Here is a 26,140-nt window from a genome sequence, read left to right as displayed (position 1 = left end):
CTCCTTTACGGAGTCAGCCAGCTGGGCCCGAACATCTTTCAGTTCAACATTCAGCCGGGTATTGGCATCTTGGAGATCGTTTTTCTCCCGCCCAACTTGTGTAAGCACGCACTCGCCAACCTTCAGCTGTCGTTGAGCATGTTGCTCCTTCGGATTCACTCCGGGATCATATGCAGAATCTATTGATTAGATTAGCATGCAAGCCAAATATTAGCTGGTATATCTCATTCTTTTTGATAGGAACAAGTGTTACCAGATGGGGCCTTCTTGGACTCCTCCATTTTGGCAACTGCGGCCCGTAGCTGGGCTTTGCACTCCTCTAGTTCTTGAGACAACTGGGTATTCTTATCAGTAAGAACCTATGCAAATAATGATCCTTAAATCAGTTGTGCCAACTGTTTCAAGTCTCAGGGGCTACTGGTATATATAATTATCAGATTTTCTTACCCATATATCCTTTACATACTGGTTTGTGGCTCTGGCAAGACCATTTTGAGAAGCTCGGATGTACGCGTCCCCTGAGTTGAAGGCATCAAACGACTCTTCAGAAAAACCGGGGTCGCGGAGTACGGCCCGGCGACGCATGTGCTTCATGGCACTCTCCACTTCGGAATTTGTAGCGGACAGCCTATCCGCATCCTCGGTAGGAGGAATATACGGCGTTGTCCCCACGTTAGCACCTGCCTCCAAGTCCGGCTCTGGAGCCCGGCTGGTGGAGGCATGGTCGGCAGGCTCTCCGGATATGGTCCGGCGAGCGTTTTTCCTGGTTTTAACCACGGACGTTATTATATTTTAAAGACAATAACCACGGAGCAGGGTTCTTTTTCATACCTCTGCGACGGCATCTCAGTTCTGACCGCCTTCCTTTTAAGCCTACGCGGTTTTGGTGCCCCTTGTTGGTGAGTCATTGCGGGTTTGGCATGGCGTCCCGAGGGCCTTCCCTGCAAGACACCATATGTGTGCGGTGGGTGAAGTGCGAAAAGGGGGATCCTTCTCGGAAGTTGGGACTCCGGTTTTACTTACATGCGATGCAGGGAGCATTCTAGGATAATCGGCGGTGATGTCCACCAAGGCACCGTCGCAGCTTAACTGATAAAACGTCCTGTCGATGAGCTCCACGAATATGTCCGGATCTTCTTCGAGTCCGGGATCGAGGGCCCGATCAGGGTCCTCTGGCTGTGGAGATGGGCTGTGAATCTCCCTTACAGCTTTTCGTAGTTCCTGCTATGAAATAGCAAGGTAAATATTTATGACAAAGAAAGCGGGAAGGTTTGGAGTAAAAAGCAGCTCACCCAGTTTGGGGGGTTGTACATGGAGAATCCATCCCGTGGCTTAATACGGATGAACTCCTCTTCCTCTCCCTTATATAAATCGGACATTATTTTCGCCAGAGCGGCGGCGGTGTCCAGACCTTTACGGCCGCAGCGGGTGGTATCATCTTCTCCATTGAAATGCCACATGGGTTCTCCTCGATATTGAAGTGGCTGCACCCCCCGCATTATACATATTGACATAACCTCGATTAGTGTCAGTCCTGATTCTGCCAGTGTCTTTATCCGGTTCATCAGGTAAAGGATTTCTCTGTTATCTTCCTCCTGGGGGCTCCGAGGGTGCCAGCTATGGCGTTTCCTCAAAGGGGCGTTGTTGAACTCAGGAAAGCCCATCTGAATAGAGTCTGGGAGGGGAACGTCCTCCATATAAAACCACTCTGCAGGCCAGTCTTCGGATGTCTTCTTCGGAGTACCGACAGGTATCCGGTCCCGGCGATGCACCATATTTCGGCTCCGCCCACTTGAAATATTGACCCCTTTTGTGTACGGGGCACGAGGCAGAATAGCCTCAGCCATAGCTCGAAATGAGCTTCGCAGCCCAGAAATAGCTCGCAAAGGGCAACGTAGCATGCGATGTGTAATATGGAGGCAGGAGTAAAGTTATGCAGCTGGAGGCCATAGAACTCCAGGAGCACACGGAGGAATGGATGGATTGGAAATCCTAGTCCCCTCAATAAATAAGGGACGAGGCATACCCGCTCCCCCATGGATGGGTTGGGAAAGCTTTTTGTTTGCTCCCCGCCATTATAAGTGGCTAGTCCGGCTCGGGCGGGGACCATGTACGCAGGAGGGAGAAACCCCTGGGTCTGCAACTCTACTAGTTGGCTATGGGGAAAAGAACACTTCTCCCAACTACCTGGCTTAGGGCTACAAGGGCGAGAGGAGGAGCTGCGGTGGTCGGCCATGATGGAATGGATTTTTCCGGGCACGCTCCGATGGATACTCGTTGTGGGAAGGTGGTGTCATCTAGATCTGAAGATCCCTTACTATTTAAATAGATGATTCATCTACCTAGTTAGGGTGGTAAATGTAAAAACACCACGACCTCTCGCATTCGCTCGACACGTGGAAGATAGCCATTATTAAGGCACAGAAGCCGAGGAGTGCAACATGAAGGAAATATGCCCTAGAGGTAATAATAAATGTTATTATTTTATTTCCTTATATCATGATAAATGTTTATTATTCATGCTAGAATTGTATTATCCGGAAACATAATACTTGTGTGAATATATAGACAAACCAAACGTCACTAGTATGCCTCTACTTGACTATCTCGTTAATCGAAGATGGTTATGTTTCCTAACCATAGACATGTGTTGTCATTTGATTAATGGGATCACATCATTAGGAGAATGATGTGATTGAAATGACCCATTCCATTAGCTTAGCACCTGATCGTTTAGTATGTTGCTATTGCTTTTTTCATGACTTATACATGTTCCTATGACTATGAGATTATGCAACTCCCGTTTACCAGAGGAACACTTTGTGTGCTACCAAACGTCACAACGTAACTGGGTGATTATAAAGGAGCTCTACAGGTGTCTCCAAAGGTGAATGTTGGGTTGGCGTATTTCGAGATTAGGATTTGTCACTCCAATTGTCGGAGAGGTATCTCTGGGCCCTCTCGATAATGCACATCACATAAGCCTTGCAAGCATTACAACTAATGAGTTAGTTGCAAGATGATGTATTACGAAACGAGTAAAGAGACTTGCCGGTAACGAGATTGAACTAGGTATTGAGATACCGACGATCGAATCTCGGGCAAGTAACATACCGATGACAAAGGGAACAACGTATGTTGTTATGCGGTCTGACCGATAAAAGATCTTCGTAGAATATGTAGGAGCCAATATGAGCATCCAGGTTCCGCTATTGGTTATTGACCGGAGACATGTCTCGGTCATGTCTAGATTGTTCTCGAACCCGTAGGGTCCGCACGCTTAAGGTTTCGATGACAGTTATATTATGAGTTTATGGGTTTTGATGTACCGAAGTTAGTTCGGAGTCCCGGATGTGATCACGGACATGACGAGGAGTCTCGAAATGGTCGAGACATAAAGATTGATATATTGGACGGCTATATTCAGACACCGAAAGTGTTCCGGGTGATTTCGGAGAAAACCGGAGAGCCAGAGGGTTACCGGAACCCCTCGGGAGAAGTAATGGGCCATATGGGCCTTAGTGGAGAGAGAGCGGAGCAGCCAAAGGTGGGCCGCGCGCCTCCTCCCCCCTGGTCCGAATTGTACTAGGAGAGGGGGGCGGCGCCCCCCTTTCCTTCTCCCTCCCCACTTCTTTCCCCCTCCTACCTAGGAGGAGGACTCCTCCTGGCGCGCCAATAGGGGCCGGCCGGCCTCCTCCCCTTGATCCTTTATATACGGGGGCAGGGGGCACCCCTAGACACACAAGTTGATCCACGTGATCATATTCTTAGCCGTGTGCGGTGCCCCCTTCCACCATAATCCTCGATAATATTGTTAGCGGTGCTTAGGCGAAGCCCTGCCGACGGTTTAGTACATCAAGATCGTCACCACGCCGTCGTGCTGACGAAACTTCCCCGACACTTTGCTGGATCGGAGTCCCGGATCGTCATCGAGCTGAACGTGTGCTAGAATCGGAGGTGCCGAGTTTCCATGCTTGATCGGTCGGGCCGTGAAGACGTACGACTACATCAACCGCGCTGTGCTAACGCTTCCGTTGTCGGTCTACAAGGGTACGTAGATCACACTCTCCCCTCTCGTTGCTATGCATCACCATGATCTTGCGTGTGCGTAGGAAATTTTTTGAAATTACTACGTTCCCCAACAGTGGCATCCGAGCCTAGGTTTTATGTGTTGATGTTGTATGCACGAGTAGAACACAAGTGAGTTGTGGGCGATATAAGTCATACTGCTTACCAGCATGTCATACTTTGGTTCGGCGGTATTGTTGGACGAAGCAGCCCGGACCGACATTATGCGTACGCTTACGCGAGACCGGTTCTCCCGACGTGCTTTGCACAAAGGTGGCTAGCGGGTGACAGTTTCTCCAACTTTAGTTGAACCAAGTGTGGCTACGCCCGGTCCTTGCGAAGGTTAAAACAGCACCAACTTGACAAACTATCGTTGTGGTTTTGATGCGTAGGTAAGATTGGTTCTTGCTTAAGCCCGTAGCAGCCACGTAAAACTTGCAACAACAAAGTAGAGGACGTCTAACTTGTTTTTGCAGGGCATGTTGTGATGTGATATGGTCAAGACATGATGCTAAATTTTATTGTATGAGATGATCATGTTTTGTAACCGAGTTATCGGCAACTGGCAGGAGCCATATGGTTGTCGCTTTATTGTATGCAATACAACTGCGCTGTAATGCTTTACTCTATCACTAAACGGTAGCGATAGTCGTGGAAGCATAAGATTGGCGAGACGACAACGATGCTACGATGGTGATCAAGGTGTCGCGCCGATGACGATGGTGATCACGATGGTGGTTCGAAGATGGAGATCACAAGCACAAGATGATGATGGCCATATCATATCACTTATATTGATTGCATGTGATGTTTATCTTTTATGCATCTTATCTTGCTTTGATTGACGGTAGCATTTTAAGATGATCTCTCACTAATTATCAAGAAGTGTTCTCCCTGAGTATGCACCGTTGCGAAAGTTCTTCGTGCTGAGACACCACGTGATGATCGGGTGTGATAGGCTCTACGTTCAAATACAACGGGTGCAAAACAGTTGCACACGCGGAATACTCAGGTTATACTTGACGAGCCAAGCATATACAGATATGGCCTCGGAACACGGAGACCGAAAGGTCGAGCGTGAATCATATAGTAGATATGATCAACATAGCGATGTTCACCAATGAAACTACTCCATCTCACGTGATGATCGGACATGGTTTAGTTGATTTGGATCACGTAATCACTTAGAAGATTAGAGGGATTTCTATCTAAGTGGGAGTTCTTTAGTAATATGATTAATTGAACCTAAAATTATCATGAACTTAGTACCTGATAGTATCTTGCTTGTTTATGTTTGATTGTAGATAGATTGCCCGTGCTGTTGTTCCGTTGAATTTTAATGCGTTCCTTGAGAAAGCAAAGTTGAAAGATGATGGTAGCAATTACACGGACTGGGTCCGTAACTTGAGGATTATCCTCATTGCTGCACAGAAGAATTACGTCCAGGAACACCAGATGTTATGAACGTCTGGCAGAGCAAAGCTGATGACTACTCGATAGTTCAATGTGCCATGCTTTACGGCTTAGAATCGGGACTTCAATGACGTTTTGAATGTCATGGAGCATATAAGATGTTCCAGGAGTTAAAGTTAATATTTCAAGCAAATGCCCGGATTGAGAGATATGAAATCTCCAATAAGTTTTATAGCTGCAAGATGGAGGAGAACAGTTCTGTCAGTGAGCATATACTCAAAATGTCTGGGTATAATAATCACTTGATTAATTGGGAGTTAATCTTCCAGATAATTGCGTCATTGACAGAATTCTCCAATCACTACCACCAAGCTACAAGAGCTTCGTGATGAACTATAATATGCAAGGGATGAATAAGACTATTCCCGAGCTCCTCACAATGCTGAAAGCTGCGGAGGTAGAAATCAAGAAGGAGCATCAAGTGTTGATGGTCAACAAGACCACTAGTTTCAAGAAAAAGGGCAAAGGGAAGAAGAAGGGGAACTTCAAAAAGAACAGCAAACAAGTTGCTACTCAAGAGAAGAAACCCAAACCTGGACCTAAGCCTGAAACAGAGTGCTTCTACTGCAAGCAGACTGGTCACTGGAAGCGGAACTGCCCCAAGTATTTGGCGGATAAGAAGGATGGCAAGGTGAACAAAGGTATATGTGATATACATGTTATTGATGTGTACCTTACTAATGCTCGCAGTAGCACCTGGGTATTTGATATTGGTTCTGTTGCTAATATTTGCAACTCGAAATAGGGACTACGGATTAAGCGAAGATTGGCTAAGGACGAGGTGACGATGCGCGTGGGAAATGGTTCCAAAGTCGATGTGATCGCAGTCGGCACGCTACCTCTACATCTACCTTCGGGATTAGTATTAGACCTAAATAATTGTTATTTGGTGCCAGCGTTAAGCATGAACATTATATCTGGATCATGTTTGATGCGAGACGGTTATTCATTTAAATCTGAGAATAATGGTTGTTCTATTTATATGAGTAATATCTTTTATGGTCATGCACCCTTAAAGAGTGGTCTATTCTTATTAAATCTCGATAGTAGTGACACACATATTCATAGTGTTGAAACCAAAAGATGCAAAGTTGATAATGATAGTGCAACTTATTTGTGGCACTACCGTTTGGGTCATATCGGTGTAAAGCGCATGAAGAAACTCCATATTGATGGGCTTTTGGAACCACTTGATTATGAATCACTTGGTACTTGCGAACCGTGCCTTATGGGTAAGATGACAAAAACACCATTCTCCGGTACTATGGAGAGAGCAACAAATTTGTTGGAAATCATACATACAGATGTATGTGGTCCGATGAATGTTGAGGCTCGTGGCAGATATCGTTATTTTCTCACCTTCACAGATGACTTAAGCAGATATGGGTATATCTACTTAATGAAACACAAGTCTGAAACATTTGAAAAGTTCAAAGAATTTCAGAGTGAAGTTGAAAATCATCGTAACAAGAAAATAAAATTCCTACGATCTGATCGTGGAGGAGAATATTTGAGTTACGAGTTTGGTGTACATTTGAAACAATGTGGAATAGTTTCGCAACTCACGCCACCCGGAACACCACAGCGTAATGGTGTGTCCGAACGTCGTAATCGTACTTTACTAGATATGGTGCGATCTATGATGTCTCTTACTGATTTACCGCTATCGTTTTGGGGATACGCTCTAGAGACGGCCGCATTCACGTTAAATAGGGCACCATCAAAATCCGTTGAGACGACGCCTTATGAACTGTGGTTTGGCAAGAAACCAAAGTTGTCATTTCTGAAAGTTTGGGGCTGCGATGCTTATGTGAAAAAGCTTCAACCTGATAAGCTCGAACCCAAATCGGAGAAATGTGTATTCATAGGATATCCAAAGGAAACTATTGGATATACCTTCTATCACAGATCCGAAGGCAAGACTTTTGTTGCTAAATTCGGAAACTTTCTGGAGAAGGAGTTTCTCTCGAAAGAAGTGAGTGGGAGGAAAGTAGAACTTGACGAGGTAATTGTACCTGCTCCCTTATTGGAAAGTAGTACATCACAGAAACCTGTTTCTGTGACACCTACACCAATTAGTGAGGAAGCTAATGATAATGATCATGAAACTTCAGAACAAGATACTACTGAACCTCGTAGATCAATCAGAGTAAGATCCGCGCCAGAGTGGTACGATAATCCTGTTCTGGAAGTCATGCTACTAGATCATGATGAACCTACGAACTATGAAGAAGCGATGGTGAGCCCAGATTCCGCAAAATGGCTTGAAGCCATGAAATCTGAGATGGGATCCATGTATGAGAACAAAGTATGGACTTTGGTTGACTTGCCCAATGATCGGCAAGCAATTGAGAATAAATGGACTTTCAAGAAGAAGACTGACGCTGACGGTAATATTACTATCTACAAAGCTCGACTTGTCGCAAAAGGTTTACGGCAAGTTCAAGGGATTGACTACGATGAGACCTTCTCACCCGTAGCGATGCTTAAGTCTGTCCGAATCATGTTAGCAATTGCCGCATTTTATGATTATGAAATTTGGCAAATGGATGTCAAAACTGCATTCCTGAATGGATTTCTGCAAGAAGAGTTGTATATGATGCAGCCGGAAGGTTTTGTCGATCCAAAGGGAGCTAACAAAGTGTGCAAGCTCCAGCGATCCATTTATGGACTGGTGCAAGCCTCTCGGAGTTGGAATAAACGCTTTGATAGTGTGATCAAAGCATTTGGTTTTATACAGACTTTTGGAGAAGCCTGTATTTACAAGAAAGTGAGTGGGAGCTCTGTAGCATTTCTAATATTATATGTAGATGACATATTACTAATCGGAAATGATATAGAATTCCTGGATAGCATAAAAGGATACTTGAATAAAAGTTTTTCAATGAAAGACCTCGGTGAAGCTGCCTACATATTGGGCATCAAGATCTATAGAGACAGATCGAGACACTTAATTGGACTTTCACAAAGCACATACCTTGACAAAGTTTTGAAAAGGTTCAAAACGGATCAAGCAAAGAAAGGATTCTTGCCTGTGTTACAAGGTGTGAAATTGAGTAAGACTCAAAGTCCGACCAATGCAGAAGATAGAGAGAAAATGAAAGATGTTCCCTATGCTTCAGCCATAGGCTCTATCATGTATGCAATGTTGTGTACCAGACCTGATGTGTGTCTTGCTATAAGTCTAGCAGGGAGGTACCGAAGTAATCCAGGAGTGGATCATTGGACGGCGGTCAAGAACATCCTGAAATACCTGAAAAGGACTAAGGATATGTTTCTCATATATGGAGGTGACAAAGAGCTCATCGTAAATGGTTACGTTGATGCAAGCTTTGACACTGATCCGGACGATTCTAAATCGCAAACCAGATACGTGTTTACATTAAACGGCGGAGCTGTTAGTTGGTGCAGCTCTAAACAAAGCGTTGTGGCGGGATCTACATGTGAAGCGGAGTACATAGCTGCTTCGGAAGCAGCAAGCGAAGGAGTCTGGATGAAGGAGTTCATATCCGATCTAGGTGTCATACCTAGTGCATCGGGTCCAATGAAAATCTTTTATGACAATAGTGGTGCAATTGCCTTGGCAAAGGAATCCAGATTTCACAAGAGAACCAAGCACATCAAGAGACGCTTCAATTCCATCCGGGATCTAGTCCAGGTGGGAGACATAGAGATTTGCAAGATACATACGGATCTGAATGTAGCAGACTCATTGACTAAGCCTCTTCCACGAGCAAAACATGATCAGCACCAAAGCTCCATGGGTGTTAGAATCATTACTGTGTAATCTAGATTATTGACTCTAGTGCAAGTGGGAGACTGAAGGAAATATGCCCTAGAGGCAATAATAAATGTTATTATTTTATTTCCTTATATCATGATAAATGTTTATTATTCATGCTAGAATTGTATTATCCGGAAACATAATACTTGTGTGAATATATAGACAAACCAAACGTCACTAGTATGCCTCTACTTGACTAGCTCGTTAATCGAAGATGGTTATGTTTCCTAACCATAGACATGTGTTGTCATTTGATTAATGGGATCACATCATTAGGAGAATGATGTGATTGACATGACCCATTCCATTAGCTTAGCACCCGATCGTTTAGTATGTTGCTATTGCTTTCTTCATGACTTATACATGTTCCTATGACTATGAGATTATGCAACTCCTGTTTACCGGAGGAACACTTTGTGTGCTACCAAACGTCACAACGTAACTGGGTGATTATAAAGGAGCTCTACAGGTGTCTCCAAAGGTGAATGTTGGGTTGGCGTATTTCGAGATTAGGATTTGTCACTCCGATTGTCGGAGAGGTATCTCTGGGCCCTCTCGGTAATGCACATCACATAAGCCTTGCAAGCATTACAACTAATGAGTTAGTTGCAAGATGATGTATTACGAAACAAGTAAAGAGACTTGCCGGTAACGAGATTGAACTAGGTATTGAGATACCGACGATCGAATCTCGGGCAAGTAACATACCAATGACAAAGGGAACAACGTATGTTGTTATGCGGTCTGACCGATAAAAGATCTTTGTAGAATATGTAGGAGCCAATATGAGCATCCAGGTTCCGCTATTGGTTATTGACCGGAGACGTGTCTCGGTCATGTCTACATTGTTCTCGAACCTGTAGGGTCCGCACGCTTAAGGTTTCGATGACAGTTATATTATGAGTTTATGAGTTTTGATGTACCGAAGTTAGTTCGGAGTCCCGGATGTGATCACGGACATGATGAGGAGTCTCGAAATGGTCGAGACATAAAGATTGATATATTGGATGGCTATATTCGGACACCGGAAGTGTTCCGGGTGATTTCGGAGAAAACCGGAGAGCCGGAGGGTTACCGGAACCCCCCCAGGAGAAGTAATGGGCCATATGGGCCTTAGTGGAGAGAGAGAGAGGGCAGCCAAAGGTGGGTCGCGCGCCTCCTCCCCCCCTGGTCCGAATTGGACTAGGAGAGGGGGGCGGCGCCCCCCTTTCCTTCTCCCTCCCCACTTCTTTCCCCCTCCTAGTAGGAGTCCTACTCCTACTAGGAGGAGGACTCCTCCTGGCGCGCCAATAGGGGTCGGCCGGCCTCCTCCCCTTGATCCTTTATATACGGGGGCAGGGGGCACCCCTAGACCACACAAGTTGATCCACGTGATCATATTCTTAGCCGTGTGCGGTGCCCCTTCCACCATAATCCTCGATAATATTGTAGCGGTGCTTAGGCGAAGCCCTGCGACGGTAGTACATCAAGATCGTCACCACGCCGTCGTGCTGACGGAACTCTTCCCCGACACTTTGCTGGATCGGAGTCCGGGGATCGTCATCGAGCTGAACGTGTGCTAGAACTCGGAGGTGCCGTAGTTTCCGTGCTTGATCGGTCGGGCCGTGAAGACGTACGACTACATCAACCGCGCTGTGCTAACGCTTCCGTTGTCGGTCTACAAGGGTACGTAGATCACACTCTCCCCTCTCGTTGCTATGCATCACCATGATCTTGCGTGTGCGTAGGAAATTTTTTGAAATTACTACGTTCCCCAACACAACATTCATGGGAGGCCGGACACAACTCGTTACGACAGGTGCTCAGGATTTGGAGGAGAACCCGACTTGCAATGCCGAAGACAATATGCGCGCCGGACTCATCGTCATTGAAGCCTGGTTCGGGGGCTACTGAGGGAGTCCTGGATTAGGGGGTCCTCGGACAGCCGGACTATATACTTTGGCCGGACTGTTGGACTATGAAGATACAAGATTGAAGACTTCGTCCCGTGTCCTGATGGGACTCTCCTTTGCGTGGAAGGCAAGCTTGGCGATTCGGATATGTAGATCTCCTCCCTTGTAACTGACTTTGTGTAACCCTAGCCCCTCCGGTGTCTATATAAACCGGAGGGTTTTAGTCCGTAGGACAACAACAATCATACCATAGGCTAGCTTCTAGGGTTTAGCCTCTCCGATCTCGTGGTAGATCAACTCTTGTAATACTCATATCATCAAGATCAATCAAGCAGGAAGTAGGGTATTACCTCCATCGAGAGGGCCCGAACCTGGGTAAACATTGTGTCCCCCGCCTCCTGTTACCATCCGCCTTAGATGCACAGTTCGGGACCCCCTACCCGAGATCCGCCGGTTTTGACACCGACACTCGGTCCTGGACGCAACGCGCTTTGCATCCGGCTGGGCCGGTGCCATGGTGATGAGCGGTACATCCACCAGCAGGCCCGCTGCCTGGGGTTGGGGGAGCGCTGAACCTCGCGCATTGCCCACAGGAGGATGGTCGCCGGAGGGACGTTGAAGCCGGCGGGGAAGGCACGGAGCTTTTCAGCATCCGTCATCACCTTGACGAGACCGCGCGCATGGATCCTCATCATCTGAACACTTTGGAACCATCGCGTGATCTCCCTGTATTGCGCACGTATCTCCTGGTTGTCGCCGTCCAGCTCTTCGACGGCCTTCTGCCAGCCGAGACTCTGGTCCATGGCGGCGGCGGTGGTGTGGTCGTTGAGACGCGTGTCTTGGGTGGTTGGTAGAGGAGAGTGGGGGAGGAGTGGGGTGTGTGAGAGGTGAGTGGGGAGGGACAATGGGAGGTTGCCACGTCTTAAAGCATGGGAAACCGAAACGACAATGGTATAATGCTACACACGGTCGTCACACAGCGGCTGTAACGCACGCTAAACTGCATGGCCCACTATCTAATAATGTTAAGATAAGAAGGTGTACAACAAATCAATACTTCTATCCCATTGGCATTGCACGCAGCGTTATAAACCCCAGGTCCTGGGTTCGAGCCCCAGGCCATATTTTTTGGTTTTCCATTTTTTTTTGCACTACAGCAGTCAATCAGATTCGGTTAACTAGAACAGCAGCCAAAAAAATTCAGTTAACTAGAACTGGCCAATATGCACTAATCTTCATTCTACATTACTACCCCCCCCTCTTGAGGAACTTCCCTCCAAATGTTAAGTTTACAAAAAGGGCAACGAATGCCACTGTTTTGCCACAAAAATAGGCAAAGCTTGCCACTTGATGCCACTATTTGGCATCCTTAACAGGCCAGTCATTAAGTTACATCACTCTATGCCTTTACAAAAAATGTCACTAGCAATAGCCAGATAATCAGGAAGCAGGTGCATTGACATCTTCAGGAGGAGCATTGAGATCAGGTATTTGGCTAATCATGTCATCTCCAAACAGCAGCCAATATGCCCTCTCACCTGGAATACCTCCTCTCCCTGCAGTAGCTGGACCTGCACCTCTTCTTGTGCTTGTAGCTGGACCTGCACCTCTTTCTCTGCCTGTAGCTGGAGGTGCACCTCTTCCTCTCCCTGCATTTGGAGCTACTCCTCTTCCTCTGCCTGCATTTGGAGCTGCTCCTCTTCATGTGTCTGCATCTGGAGCTGCACCTCTTCCTCTGCCTGCATATGCATTTCTTTGTCTTTTACTTGCTCTTCCTGCAGTAGCAACTTTTTCTCTGTGAGCTACTTCTATCCCATCAACTGAAACCTCTGAAATTGGATCTTCAACATTCACAGAAATGATGCTGTGAGTAGATGTTGCACTGCTTGCACCAACAATTGAGTTGGCCATTCTGACAAGACTTTTAGCAGATGGCATCTTCAATATCAAATATTCTCTAAAATTGTTGATGAAGTCTGGATGGTCAACCATAATTGCAAGAACTTTGTGCTGAGCACTAGCCGTGATAAGATGTTGCAAATCTTCATCACCTCTAATTATAACCAACCCATCTGAAATTGTTTTCTCAGGTAAGCACCAGTAAAGTATGTGCTCATTGGCAGGATATCCCAACCAATTTAGGTGCTCTTCTAAGACTGCATATGAAAATGTGCAAGCATCAACATAGTCAAAGACCTCCAAAGAAGAGTTATAGTACTCTAGGGCACTGATAGGTCCATAGAAAATACCACCATGTTCCAGCACTAATGTAAAGAAAGGAGTGTGAACACTCTATCCCATTGCTGAGTCACACACTGCATCCAAAAAGGTCAGAAATTCGGTGCAAAATTTAGTTAACTTCATATAACACTGACCAGTTAACTGCACAAATTCAGTTAACTGAATATAACACTAACAGTTCACTATGATTCGAAATCCAACACTACAGGGACTGTAAGCGAATCTACACAAAACAAAATACCAAATTCACATAAGAAATACAAAATAGGGTGCTTCCACGCAACAGCACTATCTTCATGCCTGAAACCCAGAACTTCCTACATAAACCCTAGACTAAATGCATCGCTCAAAACCCTAGCTTGCTTTCATGGTAAGAATGTCACATTGCAAGATCAAAGCAATTCAGAACCTTGAATCTGCTTCCAAATCGCACGGATCCGGTGTACTAGGCCGTACTTGGCCGGGCACATACAAGAAAAGGAACATGGAAGAGGAGATGCAGGGCAAAGGACTGCTCGCCATAGTCTGGAGGAATGACAGCAGGCGGCCAGACTAGATGAGCGGAGGGAGGCGGCACTAGACCGCCGAAGAGCTCCGGCGAGGCAGCCATTGTTGCTGACGTTAGCAACAGCCACGCGTGCCCCGACAGGGGGAATGATGGAGAAGGGGGGCGAGTGGGGATAAGCTACAGGAGTTTCCATCGACATAATTGTTGCTGACGTCAGCAACAGCTGCGCGTGCCCCGACAGGGAAAAGGATGGAGAAGGGGGGCGAGTGGGGATAAGCTACAAGAGTTCCCCTCGACATAATAAATTTAGGTGCTCCCCCGTTGCTGTCCAGCCTGTACTGCGGGTTGATTATAAGGAACGGCAGGGGCTCTTTGCAAAAACGCACGCGCTGACCGGCTTGAGGCCAGTTCACTTGTCGCTTTGTGATTGGTCCAGGAACTAAGTTGCACATTGGGCACAAGTTCTGAAACTAGATAGGGTCGTTTTACAAGTTTTAGGACCAAACCATCACATTGTGAGAAAGTTGACGGACTTCCAATGCTTTTAACTCTTTTAGATACGAGAACTCCAACGTATCATTGCAATTTTTTAACCATCGGGTTTTACATTATGGGTTGAACTTTCGCCATCGATATTAACTAAGAAAATATGAGGTATATGCTAAAAAGGAATACTATAGGATTTGTATTCAAGAGATCTACCGTACAATTTTTGTGACATACTAGTTTATATTTCATTTGCTAAACTTAAGATGTAGGTTTGACACAAAAGACAAGGGGTCCAATAAACCAAGACAAAGGGAGCAGAATTGCAGAAACGACAGCTTACTGTAAACATAGGACTAGATAATAATAATTCAAGGAAAAAAAAGAGTAATGCACCAACTTCTCCATGGCAAATTCACGGTTCCACAGATCAAAAAAAAAATTGTACCTCAAACAAGCATGAAACAGGTAAAACAATGCCCTGTGGCATAGCATTAATGATAAAAACAGTAAGGTGTACACTAGCTACGTACATATAACTATGAAATATAAAACTCTAATCAACTTGAACAAGGCGGTGCAACCTAATGGCCCATCTTTCATTTCTCTTCTAGGCAGAACTAGAAAGATGAACATGGCAAGCAAACCTACACTCTGTCCAAGCTATATAGCCGCAGCAATATCCACCTAGTTAACCATTCGCTATGTTCTCATCATTCCCCATCTGTATTGACAGCCAACTTCTAATGGTATTCCTCCCGTCCGCTGTATAGCCACAATATCCTATGGTCTCACACCGAAACCTTGCAATTCCACACACAAAAAAGGAACCCAAAGGGTTCTTCTAAAATTGCAAAGCTATGCAACAACTCAGATTATCTTTGGCTAGATCTGCGGCTTCGTTTCACACATGACTGGGTTCCATTGCTTGCTGCTCCATCTGCTTCTCTAACTCTTCTGTAGAACAGCACGTAAGCTGCACCTGACTTCACTTCTTCTTCATTGATGGCAGAAACATGGCTATCATCAAAATTGTACCACCTGTTCTCATCCAAGAGCTGCACAAAATACAACTCCCCATTAGACTTCTAGATTAGAGCCAACACACAGGCAAATAAATAGCTCTACAACACAATAAGTAGAACTAGGAACTCCGGAAGACAATGTGGTACTATAAGTTTCTATAACCAATTTCTCCTTTCTGACAATGCAGATTAAATGAATGTATGTGCTTAGGCAGCATAGCTAGCAAAGTCTGCTATATATCCAATAACGAGATTGAAAGAGCAACTAAGTAAGGGGGTGTTTGTTTCCAGGGACTTTTTTGTGTAGGGACTAGAAAAAGTCCCTCTTAGAGACTTTTTTACCAAACGGGAGGGACTTTTTAGGGACTAAACTAGGCATTTGGGACTAAATGAAGAAGACTCTCAAGGAGAGTCTTTTTTGGGACTTTTTGGGACTTTTCCAACAATGCCCCTCCATGCATTTAATGGCCCGCCACCCCATGGTGTTGTTTGATTGTTATTCTTCTATATACTAGGGGCAATATGGTCATTTAATAACCTCTAGGAAGGGACTAGGGACTTTTTAGTCTCTGCAAACAAACAGGGAGGGACTTTTTAGGGACTAGAGACTTTTTTGTTGGGACTAGAAAAAGTCCTAGGACTTATGAACCAAACAGGGCCTAAGCATTGCAGGAATAACTGCAGTTAAAGATAGAACACCAACAATTTAAAACAATGCATTAGTATGATACTTCGGCCCCTACTTCCAAATACATAAGGACATGCAATAACAAGTTGGAGGTCCTAAGAAGCTACCACTGGTGTCCTTCAGAGAAATAAACTGAAATTGCGGAAGCAATATTACTCCCTCTGTTTTTGTATACAAGGCCACTTTGTTTTCATGTCATACTTTGACTTATAATTTTGGTCGACAAAATATGGCTTATATGTCAACAAAAATGTATCATCGGAAGGTTATTTGAAATGTGTATCAAATGGCATGCTTTTTGTGGCATACAACTCACATTTCAATAAAATGGTCAAAGTTAGACATAAAAATATGAAGTGGCCTTGTATACAAAAACGGAGGGAGTAGAATTTGAGAAATTAACCTTTTTTTGGAATAATTAAAAAAATGAAGTAGAAAATAACCTTTATGTAAGCAGTATAATGCCCACTCGCCATGCTGCCATAATGATTGCTAACAGCATACAGCTCATAAGTTTGACGCTGAGGTATCTTGTTAGCAATATAGTTTGTCAAATCCAAGTCATGTATTGGGAAATTAACAAAAGTTTCCAGCTTATGCTTAGTTGACCTACTAAATGAAAATCTCTTCAAATGAATAACTAACACTTCTGGTAGTCTCCATAAATCAAGCTTTTTACTAGCTTGCCTTTGCTCCTTGCACCTTGGACAGTACCTAATTCAATTAACATAACTCTGTTAAACTAAAATGTAAAATTAAAGTTCTAGGCACTTGAAAGGAACAGTTATAGCATGTGCCTGTTATAAGATATTTCTAATAATCTGTAATGGGCTAAAAGTGATGCTTTCAAGATCAGTGCACAGGAAAATAATATAACAACCATGCAGCGCCATTATTTTCTGCATCGAAGAGGACACTGATATTTTGATTTTCCAGTTCTTTCTCATTTACATAGATTCATATTTAGCAATGCAAGGTATCCATGAAAATACTAAATCCTAAGCCTACGAGTGAGATTATATCAAGTGAAATGCAAATGCAGATAACATAACTACTACTTGACATACTGTAACCCCTATGTTGACTGAAACTGAATATCAGCTAAGCTAGAGTTAGCAACACTTGCATGAACAACATATTTGCAAACATCAAAGGTATCTTCAGGGGGGGCAGTATTGAATACTAACCACATTTCTTCAGGAACAAGTGGTTCTTCTCTCAAGAAAGCATCCAAGCATGCATAGAGTGAGAGAGGTTCACCACGGGTTCTCTTGGCGGGAGGAGCATACTTAAACACCTCTGGAAGGTGATGGTTTGTGTTCAACTTTTTAAGATCTAACTTGGACCAGTTGACAAAAATAACAGTTGCAACCGAAGACTGCGGAACCCTGATAACATAATCAGTTTGCTCAATCACTGTGTTGCTATCATCAATCAACTGTAGCTGAAATTTGCTGCTGTCGGTGTGATAGCTTTGTGTTCTTGTGGAAAGAGAACTTTGAACTGCCGAATGTTGTGCCACATGATTTCTGAACATGGGCACAAGCATTTTACGGGCCATCTCATGGATATCAGAACCGGTGACAGTTTCATTGCGAGATATTTGTGCAAGAAGAGGAACACCATATGGCTTCCAAGAGGTTGAGCTGCTATTGTTTCCAAGGTCCCTACAGAAGCAAAGCTATTATTTAAGAAGAATTTGATGCACAAGAAGTGCTTTCCCACTATTGCATGTTAACAGTTAATGGAAATGGCATATGTTGTGTTTGCTGTTATATACAGCAAGCAAGTTACTAAAGCTATCGCCCTAGCAGAATAAAAATGCAACTTATGTCTTTTTTGTCTCTTTGCTTACAAGTCTTCACGGCGATGCACAAATTGAACATAACTTGCCCTTTTTTCCAATCTTGGAAGCCTATAAACTGCCAGGTGATCATCATCTTTAATTGTAGAAAGCTGGAGCACTGGATCCTCGAGAATAAGATGGATCCTATGATTACGTATCTGCAAATACAATACAAAGAAAATAGATTTACTAACACGATGAAATACAGCAGCATATGCTTGTTAAAAAATGGGTATTTTGTAACAAACCTCGGCAATTAGAAGTCTCTCTTCATTTCTAAGCGAGCATGCGTTGCTGAGTGCTTGGATAAGGTCCCTGCACCTACCTTGCTTGGGTACACTTACAGTGTATGGTATTGGTGGAGCACTCCCATCACAAGTGAAAACCACAACAGTCATGCTCCGCGTTGAAGCAAATTGTAGAGGTAAGGAAAGATACATGAATGGGTCAAATGTCACTGAAACCTTTCCACATACTGGACAGACCAAAGTTGACTTGTACTGCCCCTGGAAATTAAAAGGTAACATTTAGCAAAAATACCTCTGCCCAGAAGTCAGAGATCAATACACCATAATTTCATGCTAGACGTCTCAACCTTGTACTATTTCACAAGACTTTTTTAAGCGCTGGGCGCTGGGCGCTGGGCGAGTGTTCCACCTGGCCTAGTGCAATGACAGCTTAAGAGGCGCCTATGCACGCTTAAGCATTTTGTACGCATAAGGCAGCAAGGGGCGGCTGGGTGCATTTTTCAGAGAATACAGGCTCTAAACTCTGCAACACTAGCCCAATAAGGCCCATTATGGAACCCTAGCTTGCAAACCCAATCCGAACCATGCTCTAATCTGAACCATCCGTCTATACTCCTCTGTCTCTTTCCCTTGCCTGATCCCCTTCCAGACACACACCAATGGTGGCGCTGCAGCTCCTCCACTGCCTACTCCCGTCCAGGCACGCGTCAATGGCGGCTGCAGCTCCTCCTCCGCAACTAAATCTGTTTCCCCACCTCAGTCCCTCTTTCCCCATAGCTGCCTCTCTTCCCCATGGTCGTCGCCTCATCAGCGCTGGAGTACCTTGTCAGCCGCCTAATTTTTTTTTTTTGACAGAAAGACTGTAAGGGAACCCCCTACAGTATAATTGGTGCAACAACCCCAAATTGCAAGTACCATGCCTTGAACCTGGGTGGGTGGGAAGGCATCAGCCCCTTCCAACCACTAGGCTATGCCTTAGTCAGCCGCCTAATTCACTGCCTAGGGCCAAAACAAGGCGTTTTACCTCCGCCTAGCGCCTAATCGTGCGCCTAGGAGCACCTAATTTTTCCACGATATTTCATTCTAGCAACATACTGCATTGGCTAGCAATGGAAAGCATTTGACCGTCAACAACATAAAACATAACAGCCAATAAGAGGACTGTCACATTTATTGCAGAACTCCCATCTCATACGCGGAAACAGTGGAGCATACATTAAACATGGGTGTCTTTCTGCTACCTTGCTGCATAGCAGAAACACAAAAACTGCAAGAACATGCACTAGCATCAGTTGTTTTTCCATGTCTGTTTTCACTATCATGGGGTCATCCAAATTTAATCAAAATATCCCTTTAAACTGACAAAGGTACAAAAAATACATAACGACTGCAAGAAACTAAAACATGACCAGAAGGCCATGAACCACCTCTTTACAGCATCGAACAAAGCGATTCGTACAGATTTGGCCATTTGGGAGTTGAGACTAACCTGGCATACATCAACAATGATAGAATCATTTCTGGCAATGTGATTTGCCCAATACTCATCAGCAACCTCTTCATCTGATCGTCCCTCAGCATCTTTGGATTTTAAGTAAGGTCTATGTTTCACACGGTTCAAGTCTTCATGCAGTCCATCCAGGAGGAATGCCAACAGCTCCTGGAAGTATCAAGATACAGATTTTTGAGAAAAACTGCAGATGGATAAGGAGCTGTCTAACGAAAGAATCAAACCTGTGAATCGTGTTGGTTGTATCCACTGAACTGAGGTGCAAACCGAGACAACTTTGTTTTGAATGGTCGTGGAGACACTGGGGTGCGGCTAGGAGCCCAAAGTTTTCTCAGTAGCTCTCCAAAAGCTAATGCAAGTTCACCCTACAAGACTACCATCAGATCTCAGTAAAATTAATAGGACACATAGATGCAAATGATCATGAGGTCATAAAAAATATAGCCATTGTTACAAAAAGCAAAGTTATTTCCGTATTAACAAGCAACATTGATGCATTAAAACTTCAGCATGTTCCACAAACCTATTTATACCAACTGTAATGTGTAAAGATGTGAGATCTCAATGGAAATACACATGAGATTTTGTCTCTCCAGCAAATAAACTACTTCTGGTTTAAACACAACTATGTATGCAATAAAACTAGACAAAGCTGCTGTAACAACAGAAAGGGTGCACTCTGCCAGATGCGATGATGGTATACAGAAACACACAAATTTCATCCATATTTAAGATAAACTGACAAATTTGTTTTAGTGAAAAAATTATGAATCTGAACCACAATAAAGATGAAGGTACAGGACACAATAAACGATAGCAGTAAGACTACAGTGGTGAAGGTACGCAATGCCCACAGAGATTCAAGGTAAAATTAACTGAATCTAAAAAATCTAAACAAGATGCAATTTTACTTCTGTAGCACATTCAGTATCTGACATTTTTATGGTTGTTACATCAACACTAACAAGTATTTCTTACAAATATAATCATGCTCACAAGTTATACTGAATGCATAACAGTATGTCCAGTTGCTTCACCAGATAAGGGCTAAGTAAAGCATCAAGATTTTAAGGTCGCGCTAGAGAGAGTACTTACCACCATACCCAGAGGATTGTGCCAATTAATTTCACAGTGGTAATCTTCACGAAAATATCTAGCAAACTCTGGTGTGTGCACAAGACATTGTACAGCACTGTTCATGAAACATGTGTTTCCCAAGTTAAGTAGCCCAGTAAGACCTGACGGAGATCCCCTGGTGGTCACACCAACAGTACCAGGAACATTATCCAAGTCACCACTGGAAGAGCGCAGGTACTGGCTTTGCATAAGACTCGAGCTGTAGCTTCTGGAACCATAACAGAGTGATGCTAAATTCTCATTTGAGAATCCTGATTTCGAAGCATCTGTCATCAAATAAGTTGATGCGCTTCCAAAATAATCTTCTTGGATCGAACTCATGCACGCACCATCCAAACTACCATTTGCATCAGTGGCGACTTCAACGAGAATCTGCCATAATAATATAAACATTTCGTAGTTAGGATCATTTACTCTGGAAACGGACAGACATAATTGCCCTACAAATTAGTGTCATTACCACCCAGCAGAAAGTGACAAGAAGTCAAAAAATATTTTTAAAACAGCTCACGACTACCAACAATGATGTAAAGTCCAGTTCTCACATCTTGATCCATTTGAATGTTGGCATCATCAAGAGTTTTCTCCAAGTTATCCATCAAAGCATGCTTTGTTCGACCATAGTAGTCCCAAATGCACACCTACCAATAACAACCATAATGAGTAAGCAAAACTTATACGTGCAGTAAAATCCATAGGAATAGACATTCGAATACAACAGCTACCTCATCTGGTACCAGATCAAAAACCTCACACGCCTTCTTACGGAGCTCATCAACTGTAACCTGCATGAATTTTCAGATTATAAGTTTTTACATTAATTCACAAGGGTTCATCTAGTCTACTTCTACAATGAGTAGTGTCATTACACGAATTCTACAGAAATGTTTCTGTATAAAGGATCTATCGTCTCATAATTTACATAATTCATTACTATGAATAAATGGAAATGAAATTATTTTATATATTTTACAGTGGACAAAGATATAAGGGCGTACCTTCTTGCTTATCCTTACTACAGCTTGCTCTCCTTTCGGCATCAGAAGTAACTGCAGACGTAAAGGATAAACTTCTATGGCTAGATCAGTTTGAGACAAGCCAGTATTGATTGCCTTTCTTGGTAGTGTTGGCCCTCCGCCATACCTGTTAACGGGTTTTGATAAAAATGAAAAGGTTAAGCTAAGTTAATACGAACAAGATTTCAAAGTTTACAGTGTCAAGCAAGCAAACGAAAAAATGGAAGCTCCGCTTGCCAGAGAAGATTTCAACTTCTTTTGTCGGATAGTTATCCACCACAGGCTGTGAAATATGTCGCTTCCAAAACAATCGTTCTACAGATAACAATGCCTTCTGTTCTCAAGAATTTGCGCGACTAGGATATTGTGACCAAAAACCATTTGTTCACCAGTATCTTCATACAATCATTTTAGAAAGAAATATATTTGGTTATGTAACAAATAGTTGAGTCAAAAAGGGAGTCATAATATAACTTTCTAATATAATGAACCGAAGTTTGATGCTTCACTTAGCATGACAAATAAAGTGAATGAATTTAGTTTACAGTAATACAGGTAAATGGACTGACTGTAAACAGCCCGATGAACAATTAATCCATAGAATCAAATAAGGTGGCACAAGAGCGATAGGTCCATATTTTCAGACAGAGACACGTTGCTTTGTTGCTACCACAAGAAAAACAGTATCACGTAATTAAATGCACAGTGGCATTAGATTTTCGGAATCAGATTCGCATTCTGCACAAACGAGACATACCAACCATGCAGCTTTTCCCAGACTTGCTGAGGGAGCAATATATAATCACGGCCTTCAACCAAGGTATCATGTAGCTCAATCTGCATGTCGGAGACTTCAGATGCCATGTCATCCAACAAATTTGTATTGTCAATAGCTCCTGGCCTTCTAGGAGTATTTGAACCAAACTCATGATGATGAGAACCATTACTTGGTACACCAGCCAAATCTTGAATAACATAATCAATCCAACTTTGCCACCACCTATTTGAGTCAACCAAGAAACATATATGTCTAAGATCCAAAAGAAGAATACAAAAATGACACAGCAGGTCAGGATCAGTCAAACATAAGATGTGAATGCTATGTAAATCTGTATTTCAGATGACGCCTACAGAAACATAGTTTCGATGACATCTATCTACACTGTACAGCCAAGTATTACCTCCGTCCCAAAAATCTTGTCTTAGATTTGTCTAGATACAGATGTATCTAACACTAAAACGTGACTGGATACATCCATATCTAGATAAATCTAAGACAAGAACTTTGGGACGGAGGGAGTACATAACACACAAATCAAAGGAACAGCTAAAGCAATTGTATATCAGAATGAAAGTTGTCAGAAGCTACCTGTCATTCAGCAAGGGTATAATCTCATATGTTATATAGGCATCTTACAAGCAGCCTAAACTATACTAATGTCGGAATAACATGACAACAGATCAGAAGATAGCTAACGCAAAAAATTGGGTGCTGGCCAAGATTGAAAAGGTAATAAAATGAACCAGCTCACAACGGATTGCCAGGTCATAAAATGTTCAAACTAGCAATCTTGCACACTATAGGACACCAGTACCAGACTAAAAATCCTGCCAGTAGCACTAAAAGCAAGGAGCGCCTCCCTCGAATCTGCAGCAACTATGCACCCTAGACGGACAAATCCAGCAGCAACTAGCACCGGCAAGAATCACCAAATCCAGCTCCTGTCCTCATCCAATATACCTCAAATCGCTCTCCATAAGGACCTTCCGTCCACCCAAACAGTAGCAGCAAATGAATCTAAAAGAAACAGTATCCATCCTTGCGCACAGCGTCCCTCAAAACAAAGCGCGAGACAGACGGCTGAACCCGAGACCGGATCGAGAAGCGGGAGAAGGAAGCGGGCAGGGGACCTGTTTGTGATGAGGAAGAAGATGTCACCCTCCTTGGCGTGGGCCTCCGAGGCGGCGGTGATATCTCGGATGAGCGTCATCTCCTCCTCCGCGGGAAGCTCCGGTGCCGGCTCCGACTCAGTAGTCTCCATCGCCGACGCCGGCGAGGAGCCCTCGGGCTAGGGTTAGGGTTGGGTTCGGCTTTTCCTCGGGCGCCGCGGGTCGAAGCAAAAGGTTCGGCTTCCGGGGACGCTTTTGTTTTATGGGAGTAGAGTGGAGGCGGCGGCGGCGGCGGCGGCGGTGAACGGCTATGGCTACGGCGAGCGATGGTCGTGGAGAAGCGGAACTGGTTGCCTTTTTTTTCCCGGCCTCCAGCGAGCGAACATTTGGTCTGGTCACTGAGGTTGAGGGCGTGTTTGGTTGCCCGTCCACCCCACGCTGGCTCAATGAGGGCAACTCCAATCGCACAACCCTAAATGGTCCGATTGTATTCGTTTGGAGATGAACGGAAAAAACAGGCCCTCCAAATTTCAATGCGCGGCTGCGAATAGACCGTCGTCCATTTTCTGTCCATTTTTAACTCATTTCCATCCCAACTTTGAGTCGAGTTTGCGGCCGAATGGACACGTGCGGACGCGAGCAGCGCATGCCCTTGTCCTGCCCTAGCCCGCTGAGGGAGTCCTGGATTAAGGGGTCATCGGGCGTCCGGCCTGTGTGACATGGGTCGGACTAATGGGCTATGAGATACAAGACAGAAGACTCTCTTCTGTGTTCGGATGGGACTCTCCTTGACGTGGATGGCAAGCCTGGCGTTCGGATATGAAGATTCATTTCTCTGTAACCGAGTTTGTACAACCCTAGTCCCCTCCGGTGTCTATATAAACCGTAGGGTTTAGTCCGTAGAGGGAATCATAATCTGACAAGCTAGACTTCTAGGGTTTTAGCCATTATGATCTCGTGGTAGATCAACTCTTGTAATCCTCATACTCATCAATAACAATCAAGCAGGACGCAGGGTATTACCTCCATCGAGAGGGCCCGAACCTGGGTAAAACTCCATGTCCCATGTCTCCTATTACCATCAACCTTAGACACACAGTTCGGGACCCCTACCCGAAATCCGCCGGTTTTGACACCGACACCCGCCCGTCACGGACACAGACCCTCCCTTCTCTTCCTCTACCTCCCTTCGCCCCCCGACATTGTCGCCGCCACCACCCTCCTCGGTCGTGTCGTCTTCCACAAGGGTCGTTCCAACCACCACCACGCCATGCCATAGTTGTCTCCGCACCGGCGTTCCAGAAAGCATTTTGTCAGCGTTCTCCTTGTTACCGGTGGGAGAGAAACTACGGCCGCTCGCATTGCCCGTCGTCCCCAACCTCTTCCGGTCGGCCATTCGTTGCCACAGGGAACCCACCAGCACCACCGACCCCAAAACCTTGCTTTGCTTCCTGCGAGGGGAGCGGGACGTGCACTATCCAGTTGCGCCTCCAGCACGACCGCAAGGTGTTCGACGGTTTGCTCACAAGGTACAATGGATAGCAGTGATGAGTTTTTGCTTATCGGATGATTCATCCTCCGATAATGAAGAGTTGGTGGCTGCGTGGGCCGTACATGAACACATTAGTAGGAAGCGGCCTCGGTTCAGGGGGATCAATCCCCGGCCATGCTCCGCAATAGGAAGAAAGGCCATACCCTTCTCTATGTTGTAATAAGACTATTCGTGCAAACAATTTTCAACTGGATTATAATAAGACTATTTGATATTATTTTTAATTCGATTCGGTTGTAATAAGACTATTTCGGACGTGCAACTATTGCCATGTTTAATTTTGAATATTTGTTTATATTCTCGAACGGACGAGATGCGACCGAAATGCGATCGTGCGTTGGGCGCACAGTCGGCGCATCCACAAATCCGGGCAGACACGACCCCATTGTCATCCCCAAACGAACGGAAAACGGACGTCCATTTGGTGTCATGCGTTGGAGTTGCCCTCGGGCTCAATGAAGAGTATAAACAACCTAAAAGCCAACATCTACAATTTGTTTGGTTGCATGTATCTTGATTACTTGCATTAGGGGGTGGCTTTATGCGCGTTGTTTGGTTGCCTGCATTGTTTCAACTCACACATAAGCATGTTGTTTGGTTGCATACAGGATGCTGAAAGTGTGTTATATCGACTAGAGGGGGGTGAATAGGCGATTTTTATGAAATTCTTCACTGAGGAATTTACCGATGAGGAAATTCCTTAGCGAAGAACTACTAGCAACGGAATAAGTACTCAAAGGTAAACATAACAGAATACAAGCATAGTCATCATGATA

The 26,140-nt window shown here is 44.4% G+C and overlaps 1 protein-coding gene across 1 annotated transcript; it reads right to left on the bottom strand.

The window, feature by feature from the left end:
* Positions 1 to 14,912: 14,912 nt before the first annotated feature.
* On the bottom strand, positions 14,913 to 24,261 carry LOC125551723 (ubiquitin carboxyl-terminal hydrolase 5-like). The gene is made up of 13 exons (XM_048715022.1): positions 23,834 to 24,261; positions 22,680 to 22,922; positions 21,905 to 22,049; positions 21,632 to 21,691; positions 21,452 to 21,547; positions 20,865 to 21,278; positions 19,994 to 20,134; positions 19,749 to 19,919; positions 18,260 to 18,517; positions 18,021 to 18,169; positions 17,353 to 17,832; positions 16,609 to 16,879; positions 14,913 to 15,510 (listed from the first exon to the last, which is right to left on the bottom strand). Exons 1-13 carry the CDS (start codon positions 23,962 to 23,964, stop codon positions 15,328 to 15,330), a joined length of 2,742 nt encoding a protein of 913 aa, XP_048570979.1. The 5' UTR covers positions 23,965 to 24,261; the 3' UTR covers positions 14,913 to 15,327.
* Positions 24,262 to 26,140: the final 1,879 nt, after the last annotated feature.

This window comes from Triticum urartu, chromosome 4 (genome assembly GCF_003073215.2).
Source record: "Triticum urartu cultivar G1812 chromosome 4, Tu2.1, whole genome shotgun sequence".
Lineage (NCBI taxonomy): Eukaryota > Viridiplantae > Streptophyta > Magnoliopsida > Poales > Poaceae > Triticum > Triticum urartu.
Note: the sequence above shows the minus strand (reverse complement) of the source record. Positions and strands in the feature narration are given on the sequence as shown.